The following is a 15,895-nucleotide window of genomic DNA, read 5'->3' on the forward strand; positions in this document are numbered from 1 at the left end:
CAGCGCAGTGAGCTTCCGGAATGGGCTTGTGGTCTGCGAGTCGACGTGAAGGATCGGAAGGCACGTCCCAGAAGAAGTATTTTAAAAGCAAGCTTATGCTGGCAAAGATTCAGTTTGCCAGTTTTTCACTTCGAACTCGATCGTTGCAACATCTTCCAAATCCATCGGGGGATCTAGCCGCTCGCGGATTAATCAATGCTACGGTAGTTTGGGGTTATTTGTCGCTTTTCCTCCTCCAACAGCTGCTGCTGTTGCTTCGTTGCGGTCACGGAAGTAGCATTTCCCAACCCGCCCGTGGTTTGACCTGCTTCCAACGGTGCCAACCATAACTCACCGATGCGGCAGAACCACGGGACACATTCGTCATAGCGCGCACCGCACCCGTAATCATAAAGCTGGACAAATTACGACGCGTTCGGCACGGTACACGGTCCAAACACTTCCCGGATAAGAACGGGAAACCGTCACCGATTTTCCACAGCCAAGCTAACTAGAACACGGCTCGCTAAAAATAACTTCGATCGTTCCAAGCGTCCCGGGTGGATCACCGTCATTCACTTACCCACCGGGATGGGGTTTGTTTTGCTTTGCCACTCCACCCCATAATTCTAGGTCCTCGGTACACGTTCCGCTGCACAATGGCGTTATCCCTGTGTAACGGGGGTTTAAAGTGTCTTTTAACCGACACCTCCCGAGCGCCCGTTAAATGTAGGTCAGCTCCGTCCGTTCGGCAACATTGGGTGCCAAGAAACGCAATTGAAACGCCCGCAGGATGATAATTTTGAAACTTTCCAGAATTTTTAAGCAAGACAAGACGCCCACTACTCGGAACTGTGCCACATTGAGCGATCAAGCTGGGATCAAATTTTCGCGAAAGGTGTTAATGCGCTTGGGAAACGCGGGTCAACCGCTGGAGGCAAAAGTCGCCGCGCCCGATCGATGCTAAAATCTTCTGAACAGAATCCCATCCGATCCCTTATTATTCCTCCGCGTGCCTCGTATCGGCGTACGATCGATGGGGTAGGGTAATTTTCCCGCAAAACCCCGATGCAATCTCGTGTTCGTAAAATCCAAAACGAGAAGATTAGGTGTTCGTGTGGCGGTTTGCATACGGATTCGACGACCATGGGGGATTTAATGTGAGGGATTTTCATTTCGTTTAGCAAGTCAAACGTGAATCCACCGTTGGGCTTTGTTGCATGCTCGTTCGGTGAGAATTGTGTCAAATCTTGTCGTGGAAATCAATCTCCGCCAAAGCCGCTGGCCCCCTTAGGAACATTTAAACATTCTCGGTACGGATACTCAAACACCCCCCCGGAAGTGGCAGGATTGTATTTTTTCTTCCAGGTTTATTACTTCCGCCACCGAGCGAAGATCCCCCCTGCCCTGCCTGTACGACAACTTTGTCTTTATTGTCGCGTGGAAAACGGCGCGACCAACTGCAACCAAGCTACAAGATGAGCTGAATCTAATTTTCCTTTCATTAGCCCCATCCGCGCAACGAGGTTTATTTCATTGATTTATTTCTTTCTGCTTAAATCCCCTCCCGGGCCGTCGCTTCCGTGGTGGGCGGCAGAAGCGCAGAAGTTCTTTATGTTTTTCAATTACCGCTGTTCCAATTCATTTCCGCTGCGGCCTCGACAGGATTGAGACAACGGTGGCGCAATCGTTTGATGATCCTCTGGCTACAACAGCTGGCCCGAGGCGGAGGTTCACCAAACCCCGGGGGTCTTTGACTGGAGTTGAATGGAGAAAGACAAGCAAAATGTTGTTCTTGCCTGACAGAAAAAAAAAATTCGTAGATAAGGAAACAACTCGTTTTCAATTCGCGTACTGACAAACTTAATTTCCCTGTTGTAGAACGAACTTTATTGCATTCTTTCACAGATGCAAACAAAGGTGCTGAATGAAATACTGCAATAAATGCTTCTGAATTGCGAAACAGTTATGTAAGAACATTGTATCTCAATTTTCAGATTTTATCAAATTTTTAGAAACGTTTCCAATCGACTGCTATTAAAACCCCGTTTACCCGCCCTACGATGTCTTGCATATTGTAACGTTTTGGCGGTACAATTGCAACGAAATGAGACGTGAAATCGATCAACTGCTAACTACCACCCCGGTTAGCCCGGGGTTGATGATTCGTTTCGCTTCTCCAGAACCAACCGAATGTTCAGACTTAAAAACGAAAAGCGATCAGAACGGTTCTACAGCGCACCTGGTGTGGCGCACCGTGGATGGGAATTTAACTGTGGCGATGGCACGGAAAGTACTGTTAGACTAATTCGTACGTTTGGGTTCTATCTAGCGAAACATTGGTGGGGTGGTAGTAATCTGGGCCTGTCTAGATAGAAACGCCGATGGAGACAAGGGCAGGCGTGCTTTTAAGTTTACACCGACGGTAATTAAAACTGTATACGGAGGTGCCTAAGTTCTTAAAATCGGTACTTGAATGAAAGGATGAAGGATGTTACAAGAAAAATTAAATGAAAGTATGTTTGTATTCAAGAAATCCGCAGCTTCAAGTATGTATATTAAAATGGCTTTTCTTAATAATATTAATTATACAATCAGGTGGTAATTTAAGCACGGTTGACTTACCTGCTGGATTGAGTCATTTTGTGGCAACCGATTGGTCCGGTGATGATCGCTGGGAAATCACTATAGTTATCGGTAGCGATGTGTTACGAACGAAACCAAAACTTATATATCGTCCCGCCACTTTTCTGGCCCGTTTTCGAATCACCACCCTCTCGTACGCGTCGTTGCCAAAAGGGAACGTCGCAGCCACGGAAGGAAAACCTGTGGCGAAAGTCACACTTGCCGCTGTCTAAAAAAAACCGTTCAACAAATTGCCCCCTCCGAGGCGCGTCGCGGTTGGAAATGATTGTCTTTTAAAACCCCGTCGTCAGCTCGGCACCGGCGTGTGTGCGAAGGTGTGTCATCAGAACGGAATCAGCAGAATCTCTTCTTCGGGGGGCGGCTGGACCGGGGTTTTCCAACCAAACCGTGACGAATTTTCCGGCGCGGTTCTTATTACCGCAACCGGGGGGCGGACGGTAGGGGGTTTACCCTGTGGCGAAGAGAGGTGGGCGCGAAATGCTTTCCCACCTTGTCGCTGGTGTTTGCGCCGCGCACGCTAGAACATGTTCACCGTTCGGCCACGCGTGCGGAAGGTGTTGCTTTATGTTTTTCCGGTGCAGTCAGTTTCCGTTGAGACGAGTTTGTTTTTCGTTTTCTTTTGCGTTTTTGTCCCGTTTTGTGTGTCTCTTTATTTGGCTAAACGGTGTTCTGTTGCCTTTTTTTCCATCCGCTACTCAAGTCACTTCGATCGCGTACTTAATGCAATCTTGTGTGCACCGACAACTTCTATCACTCCAAAGCGTATCCCTTTTTTTCTCTTCTTGTTCTAACAATTTTTAAACTCGCCGAACCAAAGGAAAGCATAAATCAATCCTAGACCAATTAACACCTCCTTGCCGCTACTGTTCTATAACTGTCCAGCGTGGAATTAGTTTTCACTTTCCACCGACGTCCTTCGTTTCGGAACCGATGCACCGCGGCTAGCCGAACCGTCGCTCGGCGCAATAAATGGGCTCACTCGAACTTAATTTATTCACACCCATTCACGTTTTATTTCACTGCACACTAGCGCCTTCCAAGGTACGGATTCGCGTTTCGCTGGTCAGCTGTGGGTGCCCTCTTACACAACTCCCCGTCACGGGCAGGTTTCGAACTAGTTTCTTGCCGTCCGTGCCGAAGATTTTGGCCCGATGGCCCGATTTATTTGCCCCGCCAACAATGGGCGCCAGTTACAATGTGCATGGGGTTCGTCGCTACGAGAGCCGTTGAAGTTCTTCCTTTACGGCTAGAGCGCTAGAAACCGAACTCGACGCAAAGGGTTTTCGGCCGTTTTTTGGGTGGAAAATTCACCTCCACACTCGAGCGTTGCTGCTGTCAAACTGATTCGCCTGCCGGTGGCTGCGAGCGAAGAAAACCCCCACGCCGATGTTGATGATGATGATGTTGGGGTGGCAACTGGCGTCGTGTCGAGCACTAATCGGTTCTCTCGCTCGTGCGGAGATGGAAACCATTTTGCGGCGGTGGAAAATGAAATTCGCTCGGAAGGGAAAAGCGACCCCGGGGAAGGCGGAGGGAAAGGGTAGCGCACAAAACGATGAATGAAACATGGAGGAGATATGTATGGACAAGCTGTTGGAATGAACATGCAGAAAAATTTGATCCTACTAGATCTATAAATTTTTTCTACCTTTTACAATTTCCGGAAATGTCTCCGCTTTAAAATTTTATTTTTCATTATTTTGCATGCTCGTTCATTAATCAAAGTAGAGAAATTGGTTGCAAATTGGTTTGGTTTCCTGTAAATGTTTTTACCAGACTTCTTCACCAGATCAATTTCTTCAATTTCAATTTTTTTCACGATAATCCTTCATTTTTATTACATTTTTAAATTGTGAACCAAACATTAGTTCCATCGAAAAATAAAAAAAGACGCGTCACTGAAGTAAGAATGGTAAAAAAAATCATTTTCTTGATCTTGATGATCGTGATTGAAGAATATTGTTGCAAAGCACCAAATCTAAAATGTTTTGCACGTTTGATGGACTTATATTGTGTTTTATTACGTTCGGTATGTGCGAGTAATACCCCGATTATCTCAATATGTAAAATGTTCAATGTTTTTAGCGTCCACCATGATTTAAATACTAGCCCGACAATGTTCAAAAATGCCATAGCATTAACTGAAGGAAATTTTGTTCAGTTTGTGATTTTTAGTTTTTTTTTCAGGAAGATTGTAAACAAAGACTTAAATACTAATTTTAAGTTCAATAAAACAGAGAAGTACCTTGAACAAATAGAAACAAATAAATAAATAAATAACTTTTGAAAACTAAATATTTTGTTTTTAAAGGCTTGAACGAACCATTTTGCAAGAAAATGCACGCTTATCAGCCAAAAACTGCAATTAATACTGGCATCAACATTAGCTAATACCGTGTGGCACAGTTTTGAAACGTTAACCAAATTATGATAATACGTTTGGGCCACTCTTTTATCACCGACCATCGCAGAAACAAAAGGAAAGGAAAGAAAACTTGGTCCACATTTTCACGCTCTCGTGTCAGCATGCAACGTTGACCTAGGGACAAAGGAAAAATACAAACTTCATTGCCATCGTACAATCACTTTTGCTTTGCGTTCATTTTGGGTTATCAATCAACAACAACTCGCCGCATTTCGCGGGCCTTTCCGAGGGTTTGATCCTCATCCTTTTTTGCGCAATTTCTTCACACCCACCGTCGGTGTTGGTCGGTAGTTTCGCTCCAATCGATCCTCCCACGATCGTTTCCTGTGTCGATTCGGTGTATGTTCATTCGGTGGGCTTAGGAGGCCTTTCAGCATTCCGTGGAATGCCGAACTACTTGCTCATTGGTGGGGTGTGAATTTTCTTTTCTCTCACTCCAGTCACCCCCAATTTTTCCGTCCAACGAGCACATTACAAAATGTCTGCGATCTTCTTGCCGATTCGAAAGCCTTCATTTTGCGCACTATCGGCACCACCGTCGTCTGTTTCGAGCAACATCCTGACATTGAACCACGTGCGTCGGTGGTTTATGCGTGCGAGCGGGCGTGACCCGTGTCTTTTGGCTCCTTCACAGTGTGATATATAGCGAACCAACGTACAGGTCAGTGAAACATGGCAGCTGGCGTTGACAAATCGATATCACATCCATCATCGGACGCGACCGCATAATTAGGCGCGAGTAGAGAGCGCAAAAAGTCTAGCAGCATCTTAAAATGGTTTAGAAATAGTGTGAAGAGCTCATGGAGAAGGGAGAGGGTGAAACATCCTTTACACTAGAAGAGATTTCACTCAACGATGGAAACGTTGCAAAAACATTATCAGCTCGTTGATGAATCAATTAGCGGATGAGTTGGACAAAAGATGTGTAGATGCGCAGATTGCCGACTGCGGTCATCGTTAGGCAAGATGGGTACTCCCACGAAGCCGCCCGCGAGGTCATTCTCAACTGCTTCATCATGATGGACGATGATCGTCAGAACAGCACCGATCGAGCAGCTTGTTCTTTGACGGATTTCATTCATGCCGCTAAAGAGAAAAAACAAGCAGAACCAAAACTTAAAAAAAACACCGCACCATCGGAAAGCCAATCTGATACAAGAAGCCAACGAGTATCTAGTCCGGCGAATGCAATTTAATGCGAATCATTCGCCCTGCCCATGGGTGAGAAAATTTCTAATCAGAACTCTACCATCTTTCCGTGGAAGGCTTTCGATTTTTTCCTCCCAACGCCCGTGGCGTATTTCGCAAACTCTCCACTAGAACTAGGTTGGGATTATTATTGCTTCTTCAGCTCAGCCGAGTTTAATCTCCGATGTTATCCAGTGGCGTCAAATGTACCTTCGAACCATACCCGATAAAGATGTAGCTCACCGTCAATCCACCCATGAGTTTTACGACGGCATTTCTTGGCAATTATTTTATCTACCAGATAGTGCTGGAACTATGTACCAATGTTACTTTGAGATTACGCTTCAAAGCCATCGCGGTATGATTAATAAATTACGAATCCGATAGATAGTGATAATACATAAATATACAGCATGTTTAATGAAATCAAACACTGCAAAAGGCCGTTCCTATTTTCGGAGTTATCAAATACTTCTTCGCTTGAACGACATTGATCCACTGATAACGGGATTATATTCCAAGTATTATCTAAAAATGTTATCTTCATAATATCTCTTTGATTCAAGGTGTGTCCATGTTTGATAAGGAAAATATCTTCGCCATGAAACGCCATAAATCAAGATTCTTTTCTTCCAGAGGATTCGAAAAGCCCTCTAGGCTATAGCATCAAGAATGGACGAAACGCTGTAGTTCTGTTCTCACTAATGTTGACCACCGTCCAGGGGTCGCTTCGGAAGCGGTGACGCCTTGAAATTGGGATTCTTTCTTATTACTTCCCGCCCCCCACCGCGGGTGACCGGAAAATATTAATTAACGTGTCGTCGACCCATTAGCAGTGGCCTTTTCCTTTGTCGCACCGTGCTAGTTTCTTCTATACAGGTCCAGGTTTTTCTGTTTCATTTCGCATCTTCCATAGATGCTCCCGTTTTTCGTGCTGTTTTTCATGTGCACTTAATGTAACGCCTATCGGTGCCCGATTTGTTATGGGAAACTGCAAGGCCCCCCTGGCGGGAAAAGCGCTATAGGTTGAGCGATGAGCGGGTGAGGCCGGTGACTCACCGAGTAATTCTATCTGCAGAATCTGTCACCTCGGGGTCGCAACGAGTGACGTTGAACAGCGACCAAAATTTGGTACCAATCATTGCTCATCTTTTCCCATCCATTGTGGAAAAGAATTAACATCCTTCCATCCGCTGCGTAGCCCGAAAGTCGGCACGCGCCAATTAAAAACGCGCCTCCACCGGTGGTGTATTTGAATTTAAACGACTTATTCTTCGACCGGCGAGGGGAAGCGTTTGCTTCCGTGACCGATCGTCTCTATCTTGGCACGCCGAGGGCATCGGATCGGTTGTTTTCGGCTCATCTTCCTGCACGCCACCATTGCGCGCTACCTTGACACTGGTCCAGTCGTACCGCGCAGAACTGAACTGATCACCGACAGGGCGAAGAACAGGAACAACGCCACGGCGGAACTGTTTGGAAGAACGAAGGCCCATACCTCCATCAGCAAATGGCATACCATTAGGTGGTGCAGTGGGGCGACACTTACCGATCCGCATCGAGCAGCCCCAGCCAGAGCTGAAGGGCGCCCCGAGTGAGGGCCACCCAGAGCAGCATCACCGTTTCGATCACGCACCCGGCCAGTTTTATCGTTCGTTCGACGTACGGTTTCCACCGCTGCCAGAGAGTCACATTTTCCGACGTCGACGTATGCCGGCTGACGGCGCATGATGGCACCTGATCCTTAGCGGTCGTTTCTAGCAACGTACGAAGGTACTGGAGATGTGGACACCGTTCGGAAGCACAGGAACAGTTCATGACTTTGGTATTGTGTGCCGAAAAATCGATGTGAAGGAAACGAAAATGTTTTACACAGCGAATTTTGAACGTACACCGACGCGAGAGGTTTTATTCCGAACTAAATCACACTGACATATCGCACTACAACGGCGAACGCACTCTATCCTATGGTTGCTAAGACTACTGGGTTTTTTTTTGGCGTGAAGGTTTCCACTCTTCCAAAGACGATTCCACTCACTTCACTTCCTCATCGCTCACGTTAGCATACAATCGATCTCCTTGGGATTGGAGGGAAAGGGGGCGGGGGAGAAGGGTTTCTTTTCCGGTTTCCGGCACGCAAATGAGGATGCGCCACGATGAACGTTTTATGGCCTATGTTCCGGTTTGCTCTAAGGCATTACGTACGCCGCTGCGACGTCACTAGTATTCACAAGCGCAGGGTCAGTTTGGGTGACCAAACCCTCACCCCCGGTACCGTTGAACGTGGAGATGAACACGTTGATCAGCGTCACCAGGAAGACGCCAGCCACCGAGAGGTTGTTCATGTGGGATGCTTCTTTCATCTCAGATTTGTTTTTCATATTGTACCTACGATTTAAAGAGTGGTGGCATTGAAAAACCAAACTGGAAAGCACTGGACACACACAAATTACCTGCTCATGTACAGCATGGACATTCCCACCACGACCTGCATGACCAGGCTGAGAACGATCAGGCATAGGCTGGTCGAGTAGTAAGGATGTTTCTCCCCTAAATCGATCACGTACCGCAGCTGGTTCGTGTTGGCGGACAGCAGCGCAATGTCCATCATGTTTTGAGCGAACGACTTTTTCTGCACGAAGCTGGTCAGTTCCGAGTTCAGCTGACAAAACAAAACAGGAATGTCCGTTCATGGTGACAACTGCTTAAAAGCAAGCGGCACGAGGATTTAATGTAGTTACCTTATTGTTACTGTTGTTGCCACCCGGTTCTAGACGAAGCGTAAGGTTAAATAAAGATGATTAATCAGGCATACGTTACGACATGCGTTAAATGTGACCGCCCTGTTCGCTTGTTTTGGGCTTGAATCCTTTATGGCACTCACCAGTAGATTCGGCTTGCGATTTTGTATCTTCTGCGTCTCCAACTTTCTTAGCGGCATTCAAATGCTACAAAAAAGCAGCATAAGAGAGCAGTGAGTAAATAATCGAACTGTGAAGAGATTACAAGATATTTACATCAATATCATCCTGCATCGTTATACTAACGTATCCGACACTTCGCTTCAGGCCATTGCTATTTTCCTCCGTGTCAGAATCAGCCACACTGTTGTAATCCTCATCTTCACTGAGATCGTAGCTGACGCTTTTCTGTAATTTTCTCGCCTCCGGTTTGCTACTCTCGACGTCTTCCATATTCGAGCTGGTTTTTGGCAGCGTTTGCTGTACGCCGGTCAAGCAGAGACTAACCCGCGGTGGGTCAGATAAGTGAAGTAAATCCTTGGAATTACTGTAGACTGTGCGATGTCGTGCGGCTTATCGTTATCGATGCGATGTAAACTTTGTATCCATTTCTGGTTCTCGCCCGTCCACCCGATAAGATGCAAAATCAAATAATACCACACGACTATATACAAATATAAATTTGAATATTTGAATTCTTGGTAGTCATCGATGCGCAAGGCGTCCCATTTCTCGAGGAAGGGAAAATAAAAGAAGTAAAAGAAAGTAGCATTTTTTCCCACCATTGCACGATGGAGCGAAGCCGGGATAAAAATCAAAAATTCATTTTTGGATTTCAGAAAAAAGAGACATGTTTTCTTAAACTACAAGATGAAACTAAGAAATGACCCAAAAACTAGAGCCTCTGCTCTTCCAGGTTCTGAGAAACAGCCCCTCAAAGTCAAGATTTGTGAAAATATTGGGTGAAAAATTGAAAAAAATCCATCAACTTTGAAGGTCTGTAACTCCTATAATAATGGTCGGAATCGGATTCCAAGCACAGTTTTGGAAAGGTATATTATCATGCTTTATAATTGTTGACAGTTTGACCAAATTGAAATTGAATGTCAAAAAATATTAAGCATTGTTTCGCAAAACTCCCGGAAAATTTTTCAATTTTCTGTTTTTAACCTTATGCCATCGCTAAGGATTGCGAAAGATTGTAATATGATGCATACCCACTTATAGTCTAGAATGTTTTGTAACAATAAATGATAGTTTTTTTTGCGCATACGCGCGCATCTTTACGTTATTCTGTACTTTAGATGTGAAGCTTATAGTTTATCAGCTACTAGGCGCCTCCATCATGCCATATGCAGCATCATGTGTGGTAAGAAATATGAATTCTCATTCAATGCATTCAAATTTGAAATTTTCATTCAATGAAAAATGTGAAGCAGGGTAGTGATTGAACATCACATAAAAGGGGAAAGACAAGCCAAGTCACTGGCAAAGAATGAAATTTGGTTTGGTTTGCTTTGAATGTATCAGGTCGCTTTTACTTGTTCTACAGCTCACAAACCCATCTTTTTATACCCAAAATTGCCCAAGCTTTACCTTTAACTGCATAAACAGCAATTGTCAGTGAGCTTCTCGGAGAACAAACAACGTTTTTATAGTTTTGAAGTTAATAATCTGTCTGAGATTGATTTAATAATCTCACGATGGTTTCCTTTATAATCAACGATATCATAAACGTTTTGAAAAACAATGCTTCTTGCAAGGAAAACATTGGGTATGCTTTACAGTTCATTGAAAGTAAAGAAAGCATCAAACCGTGTGATAAATTGAAAGTGACTAATAAGTTGATGATACTGGAAAAAAGTTTCAAGGCTAGATTGAAGAAATGTGCTAGAAACTCGAAGAATTTTCAAAAGGATTCGAAAATCTGGTTGAACAAACCATTTGACATTAGTGCCTATACGGAAAACAAAAGTCGTGGACGGCCAAAAAAAGAGTTTAATGATCTCTGCGTGAGGAATAAACGTCGAAGTGTGGCCAAAGAGACAGATATCAACGGCAATCTCGAAAAGGAATTATACTCAGTGAGGTTGTTAGCTTTTAAAGAAAAGCAGTTAAGGCTGATGAGTATGATAGACATGTTTTTGAAAAATCCTTCAAGTGTTATGCCAATGACAACCAAAAGTGATGTTTTAGTATCTGCCGAAGAAGCGTTGGCATGTTTTATAGACAATAGTTTCTCAAAATCCCAGTATAATGATTTGCATAAAGTATCAAAAAAAGTTTTTCCGTCATATTACCAAATCAACAAACTTAAAAAAACCTGCGCACCAAGTGAAGATTTTATTTCTATTAGTGAAACAAAAGCTGAAGTTAATCTACAAGAGTTGGTTAATCACACTGCGTGTAGAATAATTGAAATACAAAAGGCAGAAATCTTGCGACACCTTTCATCTTCTTTGTGTGATTCACTAAGCGTCGTATTATTGTTCTCGTGGGGCATTGACGGATCTAGTGGACACAGCATTTACAATCAACCGCTTCATGGTTCCGGAGAAAATACTGCATCAGACAGTGATTTATTAGTATCGGCATTAACGCCTATCCGTCTTTCGTTCATCAGTGACGATTCAGATATCATCTGGATAAACTTGATGCCTCAAAGTGTTAGGTTTTGCAGGCCAATTGTGATCGAGTTTGCGAAAGAGTCAAAACAAAAAGTTATACAAACAGTAGACGAAATCAAAAGCCAAATAACCAGGTTAGTTCCTTATACAATTCAGCTAAATGAAACAAGTAGTGTGACGGTAAACTATTCATTTTTCATGAGTTTAATTGATAGACAAATATTGGCATATTTAACCGACACTCTATCTATGCAAACATGTTGTATATGTGGTGCAAAACCAACAGAAATGAACAGTGTAGAGCACTTAGAAAATGGATTTATTCCAACTCCTGAGAATTTATCTTATGGAATATCTCCACTGCACTGTTGGATCAGATTTTTCGAATGCTTGCTTCACATTTCGTACAGAATTGAATTTAAAAAATGGAAGGTTACTAAAAATTTTAAAAGCATGTACAATGATCGAAAAAAAATTGTATTGGAAAAGATGTACAAGGAATTTGGTGTAAAAGTAGATGAACCAAGGCAAATGGGTGGAAATAGTACGACGGGAAATGTTTGTCGTCGGGCTTTTTCAAACATAGAAAAATTGAGCGATATTTTGCAAATAGAAACAGAACTCATAGAAAGGTTTCGAAATATTTTAATAGCCATCAACTGTTCACAGCCTTTAAATCCAAAAACTATTAGTCTATATTGCAAAGATACATACAAGTTTTACATACATCATTATAATTGATACAAAATGCCTTCCACTGTCCATAAAGTTCTTGCGCATGTAGGTGAAATCATTGTAAATGCCCCAGCTCCATTGGGATCCTTAGGAGAGGAAGCAGCAGAAGGTAGAAATAAAATATACAGAAGGGATAGAAGAGAACACGCCCGTAAAATGTCACGAGAATTCAATATTAAAGACATTTTTATGAGAGCATTACAATCATCCGATCCATACATTTCAACAATATCTCTGGCTAAATCGTTGAAAAATAAAAAACAAATTCCTTACCCAGACGCAGTAAAAACATTCTTCGTAGATTACAGCTCCTCAAATAGTAACAGTCCCTTGCCAATTCAAGCCCAAGAAGATGATGGTACAAGTTCAGAATATTAAGATAGTAGCTCTTCGTTAGGAGACGTTATGTCCGCGTTAGATGCTTTGAATATCAATTATATTCCAGATGACAATATTTTGAATGAAAGTTTGTAGTAAATTTAGTTTGTTTTATATCAAACTTTAAAAAATCTTTAAGTTAATATAAAAAAAAAAAATTAAAAAATAATGCACCCATAGAAAATTCCAAAAATATGAGGTTTTTGCAGCGCCACCTGGCGGGATTGTCCCGAAACATTATAATTTCGTGTAATATAATAGTATTACACGATATTACAATGAAAAAATTGCAAAACATTTGATTCCGAATTTTATCCCGGCAATTTGCTCTTTTCGCTCCATAGTGCATTGGTAGTTTATTTTAAAACTCAAGTAATAGGCATGACAAGGTAAATTTAATCTGAGGAATTTGGTTTTTCAAAAGAATTTACCGTTACCGCACTCGAAGCAATGCCAACTCCTAGTGGTATGCAATGCGCAATACACTTTGCCCAGCGAGTATGAATGGATTGAAAAGTGATGGTAAGTGAGCGAAGATCAACTAAGGGTCCTACGAATTATTTGCCATCGTTGTGCGCACCCAGTCGTGATAGTAGGAAACTCTTGCGAATCCATCGGGATATCCCAAGGCGCAAGGGACTCCGAAGTTGACAACACCAACCACTTTCCCATCGTACACCAACGGGCCACCGGAGTCTCCCTGTTTGGGTGCAAAAAGAGGTTAGATACATGCCAAGCTTGTGGTTACCACGCGTTTTACTTACATTGCATGCCCCTTCGCCAGTTTTCGTCAACGTGCAGACGTGTCCAACATCAACATTCTTTGGGTTGGAGCTTTTCGTTTTGCATACTTCGTTACTCAGGGTTACCAAGTTTATGGTCTGCAAGAGGGTCGGGACTGGCCCACCGGCACTGGTGCGTCCCCAGCCGGTCAGACGGACGGTCACGTTGGCCGGAAGTGCCTTCTCCGAGTAAGCGATACTTTGGACTACATTTGAAAACGTCACCGACTTTGCCAGGCGCACCAAACCGACGTCATTGTGGAACTGGGGTCGGTTGTAGCGGCTGTGGTAGAACAGTTTGTCCACCTTGTACCGCTGGCCACCTTCCTTGAGGCTGTTCGTTCCAACCAACACCTCCAGAGAGTCGGGGTTACTTCTGTGCAAACCAAAATGACAAGCTATTTAGCAGTGTTGCGATTATCAATTAGCCTGCTGACAGTACCTACCCCACGAGACAATGAGCAGCAGTAAGAACCCAACGATCGTTCAGCAGCGACCCACCGCAATTGTGTCCCCATCCGGCAACTTGCAACGACACCTGATACGGCGCGGAACCATTTGCAGCTACCTGGCCACCAACGACCCGATTGACGTAGTTATCATCCAGAACGAGCCGAGGAACCTTAGCCGCGAGCGTCGTCAGGAGTACGGAAAAAATCACAAGCGCACCTCGAAACATTTTGAGCTGTCTAAAACACTTGTCCTACAAGCTCAGGAACTGACTTCTGTATAGTGAAAGTCTGCGCCAAACTACGTTTATATACCGCTCCCAAACAAAGCGCAGTTGAAGTGGCTTTGAGCGTTCGAAGTATAAATCCGATTGTACGGATAAGGATAACACTAGCCAGGAAGCATCACCTTCACGTTTTTTTTTGTTTTTGCTAAGATCCCAGTAGATAACTTTGAACTATTACATTTTATAACCCTCCTCGAGCCTCGAACAACCTCTTCAGAAAAGTTTATCTTTAGAACCTTGTAAGAATTACGAATTATTACGCCTACAAACCATGTTTCTACAAAACAGACATTAAAACTGACTTAATGAAGCAGATTGTCCAAGGAAAAATTAGGGATACATATTTATTATAAACATACAAATGTGACTATAACTTGAAAGTATTGAAGATAATCTTGAATTGAAAAAGAAAATATATCTGTTAAACAAGTAGTGCGATAAGATTTCATAAGCGCGTGTCTGGTCAATAAGTACTTCAAGTGAAAGCCACTCAATGGAGTCTCCTTCGCGAAGGCCAGGAAGTTATTGTCTAGTGGCGATTACGAGCAGGAATAACCCAAACGTTGATATTAGTTAAGTATTTTAATACTACCATACAGGTACAGATTGAACAAATAGATAATTGAATAAATCCACGACAATGAAGGATCATGATCTGTGGAAACTCTTGAATTTCTATAAATTGTGTCAGGGCATCAATCATTGCGATTATTTTTATGCATGTAGATTTGTGTAGAAGTTGGAGTGAAATTGAAAAAATACTAACAACACTAATCATCTTTCCGATAATAATTCCTACGAAAATAATTTCTTGAGAAAACACAAATTTATCTTTTGCGGATTATAGCACTTTCTCAATTACTATCACCTCCTTGAATAAACTGAATTATCAAATCAAATTATATCGTAATGGTCACATTGCGAAATCTTTTTTCATGAGCCACCCTGAAAGTTTTTATCAAACTACAAACGTCTCAAATACCCGCAGAATTGAAAGCTCCTCGTCATATACAGTATTTAATCTGCCTTTGTCCTCTCGAGTGTTTGTGCCCAGAATGATGTAAGGAAGGGCGCCTTCCTCTTCTGATATCCGATTTGCGCCTTTGCCGTCGTACTCAGCTCGAAGGAGTGAAAGTGTTTTGAAAGACTCAGCTCGATGCAAATTGAATCAGAATGGCAAGATAGGTACTCAATGCGCCAACAAGCTGAAAAAACAAATGAAGCAATATACCCAAAAGTGACCATTCTCTGCCTTGTCTCATAATCAGGAGTTTACCGTAGATATTAGAGAAAGGTTAAGTGGGACGATTCCGCACGCCTTATATTTTTCCTTCTGGTTTAGAATTTGTTGAGAAAAGTGCATCATCTGCAACAAAAAAATCTTTTGTTTTAATTTATCCCATTGAACGATTTTTACATACTGCCTCAATTTCCCGCTCCGAGTGTGGTCCTTTTCCTAGTAGGTCAAAAAGCACCAAACCAGTGCGTCGTCGCTTTTAGAAAAAATGATGGTACAATCTCAATAGAAGCCGGATGAGATATAATGTGATAGCCTCACCTCATATTCAGTCCAATGGCAAGGATACACAATCATAAACAGCAAGCCAAGGTGCAGGAAAAACCATATCACCGCGTACATGACAAACCAGAAGATGGAC

General features: G+C 43.1%; 2 protein-coding genes across 2 annotated transcripts; both read right to left on the minus strand.

Annotated features, from left to right (window-relative positions):
* Nucleotides 1–7,625: 7,625 nt before the first annotated feature.
* LOC131262638 (uncharacterized) lies at nucleotides 7,626–8,056 on the minus strand. Its single transcript, XM_058264686.1, has 2 exons — nucleotides 7,788–8,056; nucleotides 7,626–7,710 (listed from the first exon to the last, which is right to left on the minus strand). Exons 1-2 carry the CDS (start codon nucleotides 8,054–8,056, stop codon nucleotides 7,626–7,628), a joined length of 354 nt encoding a protein of 117 aa, XP_058120669.1.
* Nucleotides 8,057–13,071: 5,015 nt separating this feature from the next.
* LOC131262634 (chymotrypsin-1-like) lies at nucleotides 13,072–14,180 on the minus strand. Its single transcript, XM_058264683.1, has 3 exons — nucleotides 13,948–14,180; nucleotides 13,484–13,877; nucleotides 13,072–13,419 (listed from the first exon to the last, which is right to left on the minus strand). The coding sequence occupies exons 1-3, from the start codon at nucleotides 14,178–14,180 to the stop codon at nucleotides 13,270–13,272; spliced, it is 777 nt and encodes a 258-aa protein (XP_058120666.1). The 3' UTR covers nucleotides 13,072–13,269.
* Nucleotides 14,181–15,895: the final 1,715 nt, after the last annotated feature.

This window comes from Anopheles coustani, chromosome 2, assembly GCF_943734705.1.
Source record: "Anopheles coustani chromosome 2, idAnoCousDA_361_x.2, whole genome shotgun sequence".
In the NCBI taxonomy this organism is placed as follows: Eukaryota; Metazoa; Arthropoda; class Insecta; order Diptera; family Culicidae; genus Anopheles; species Anopheles coustani.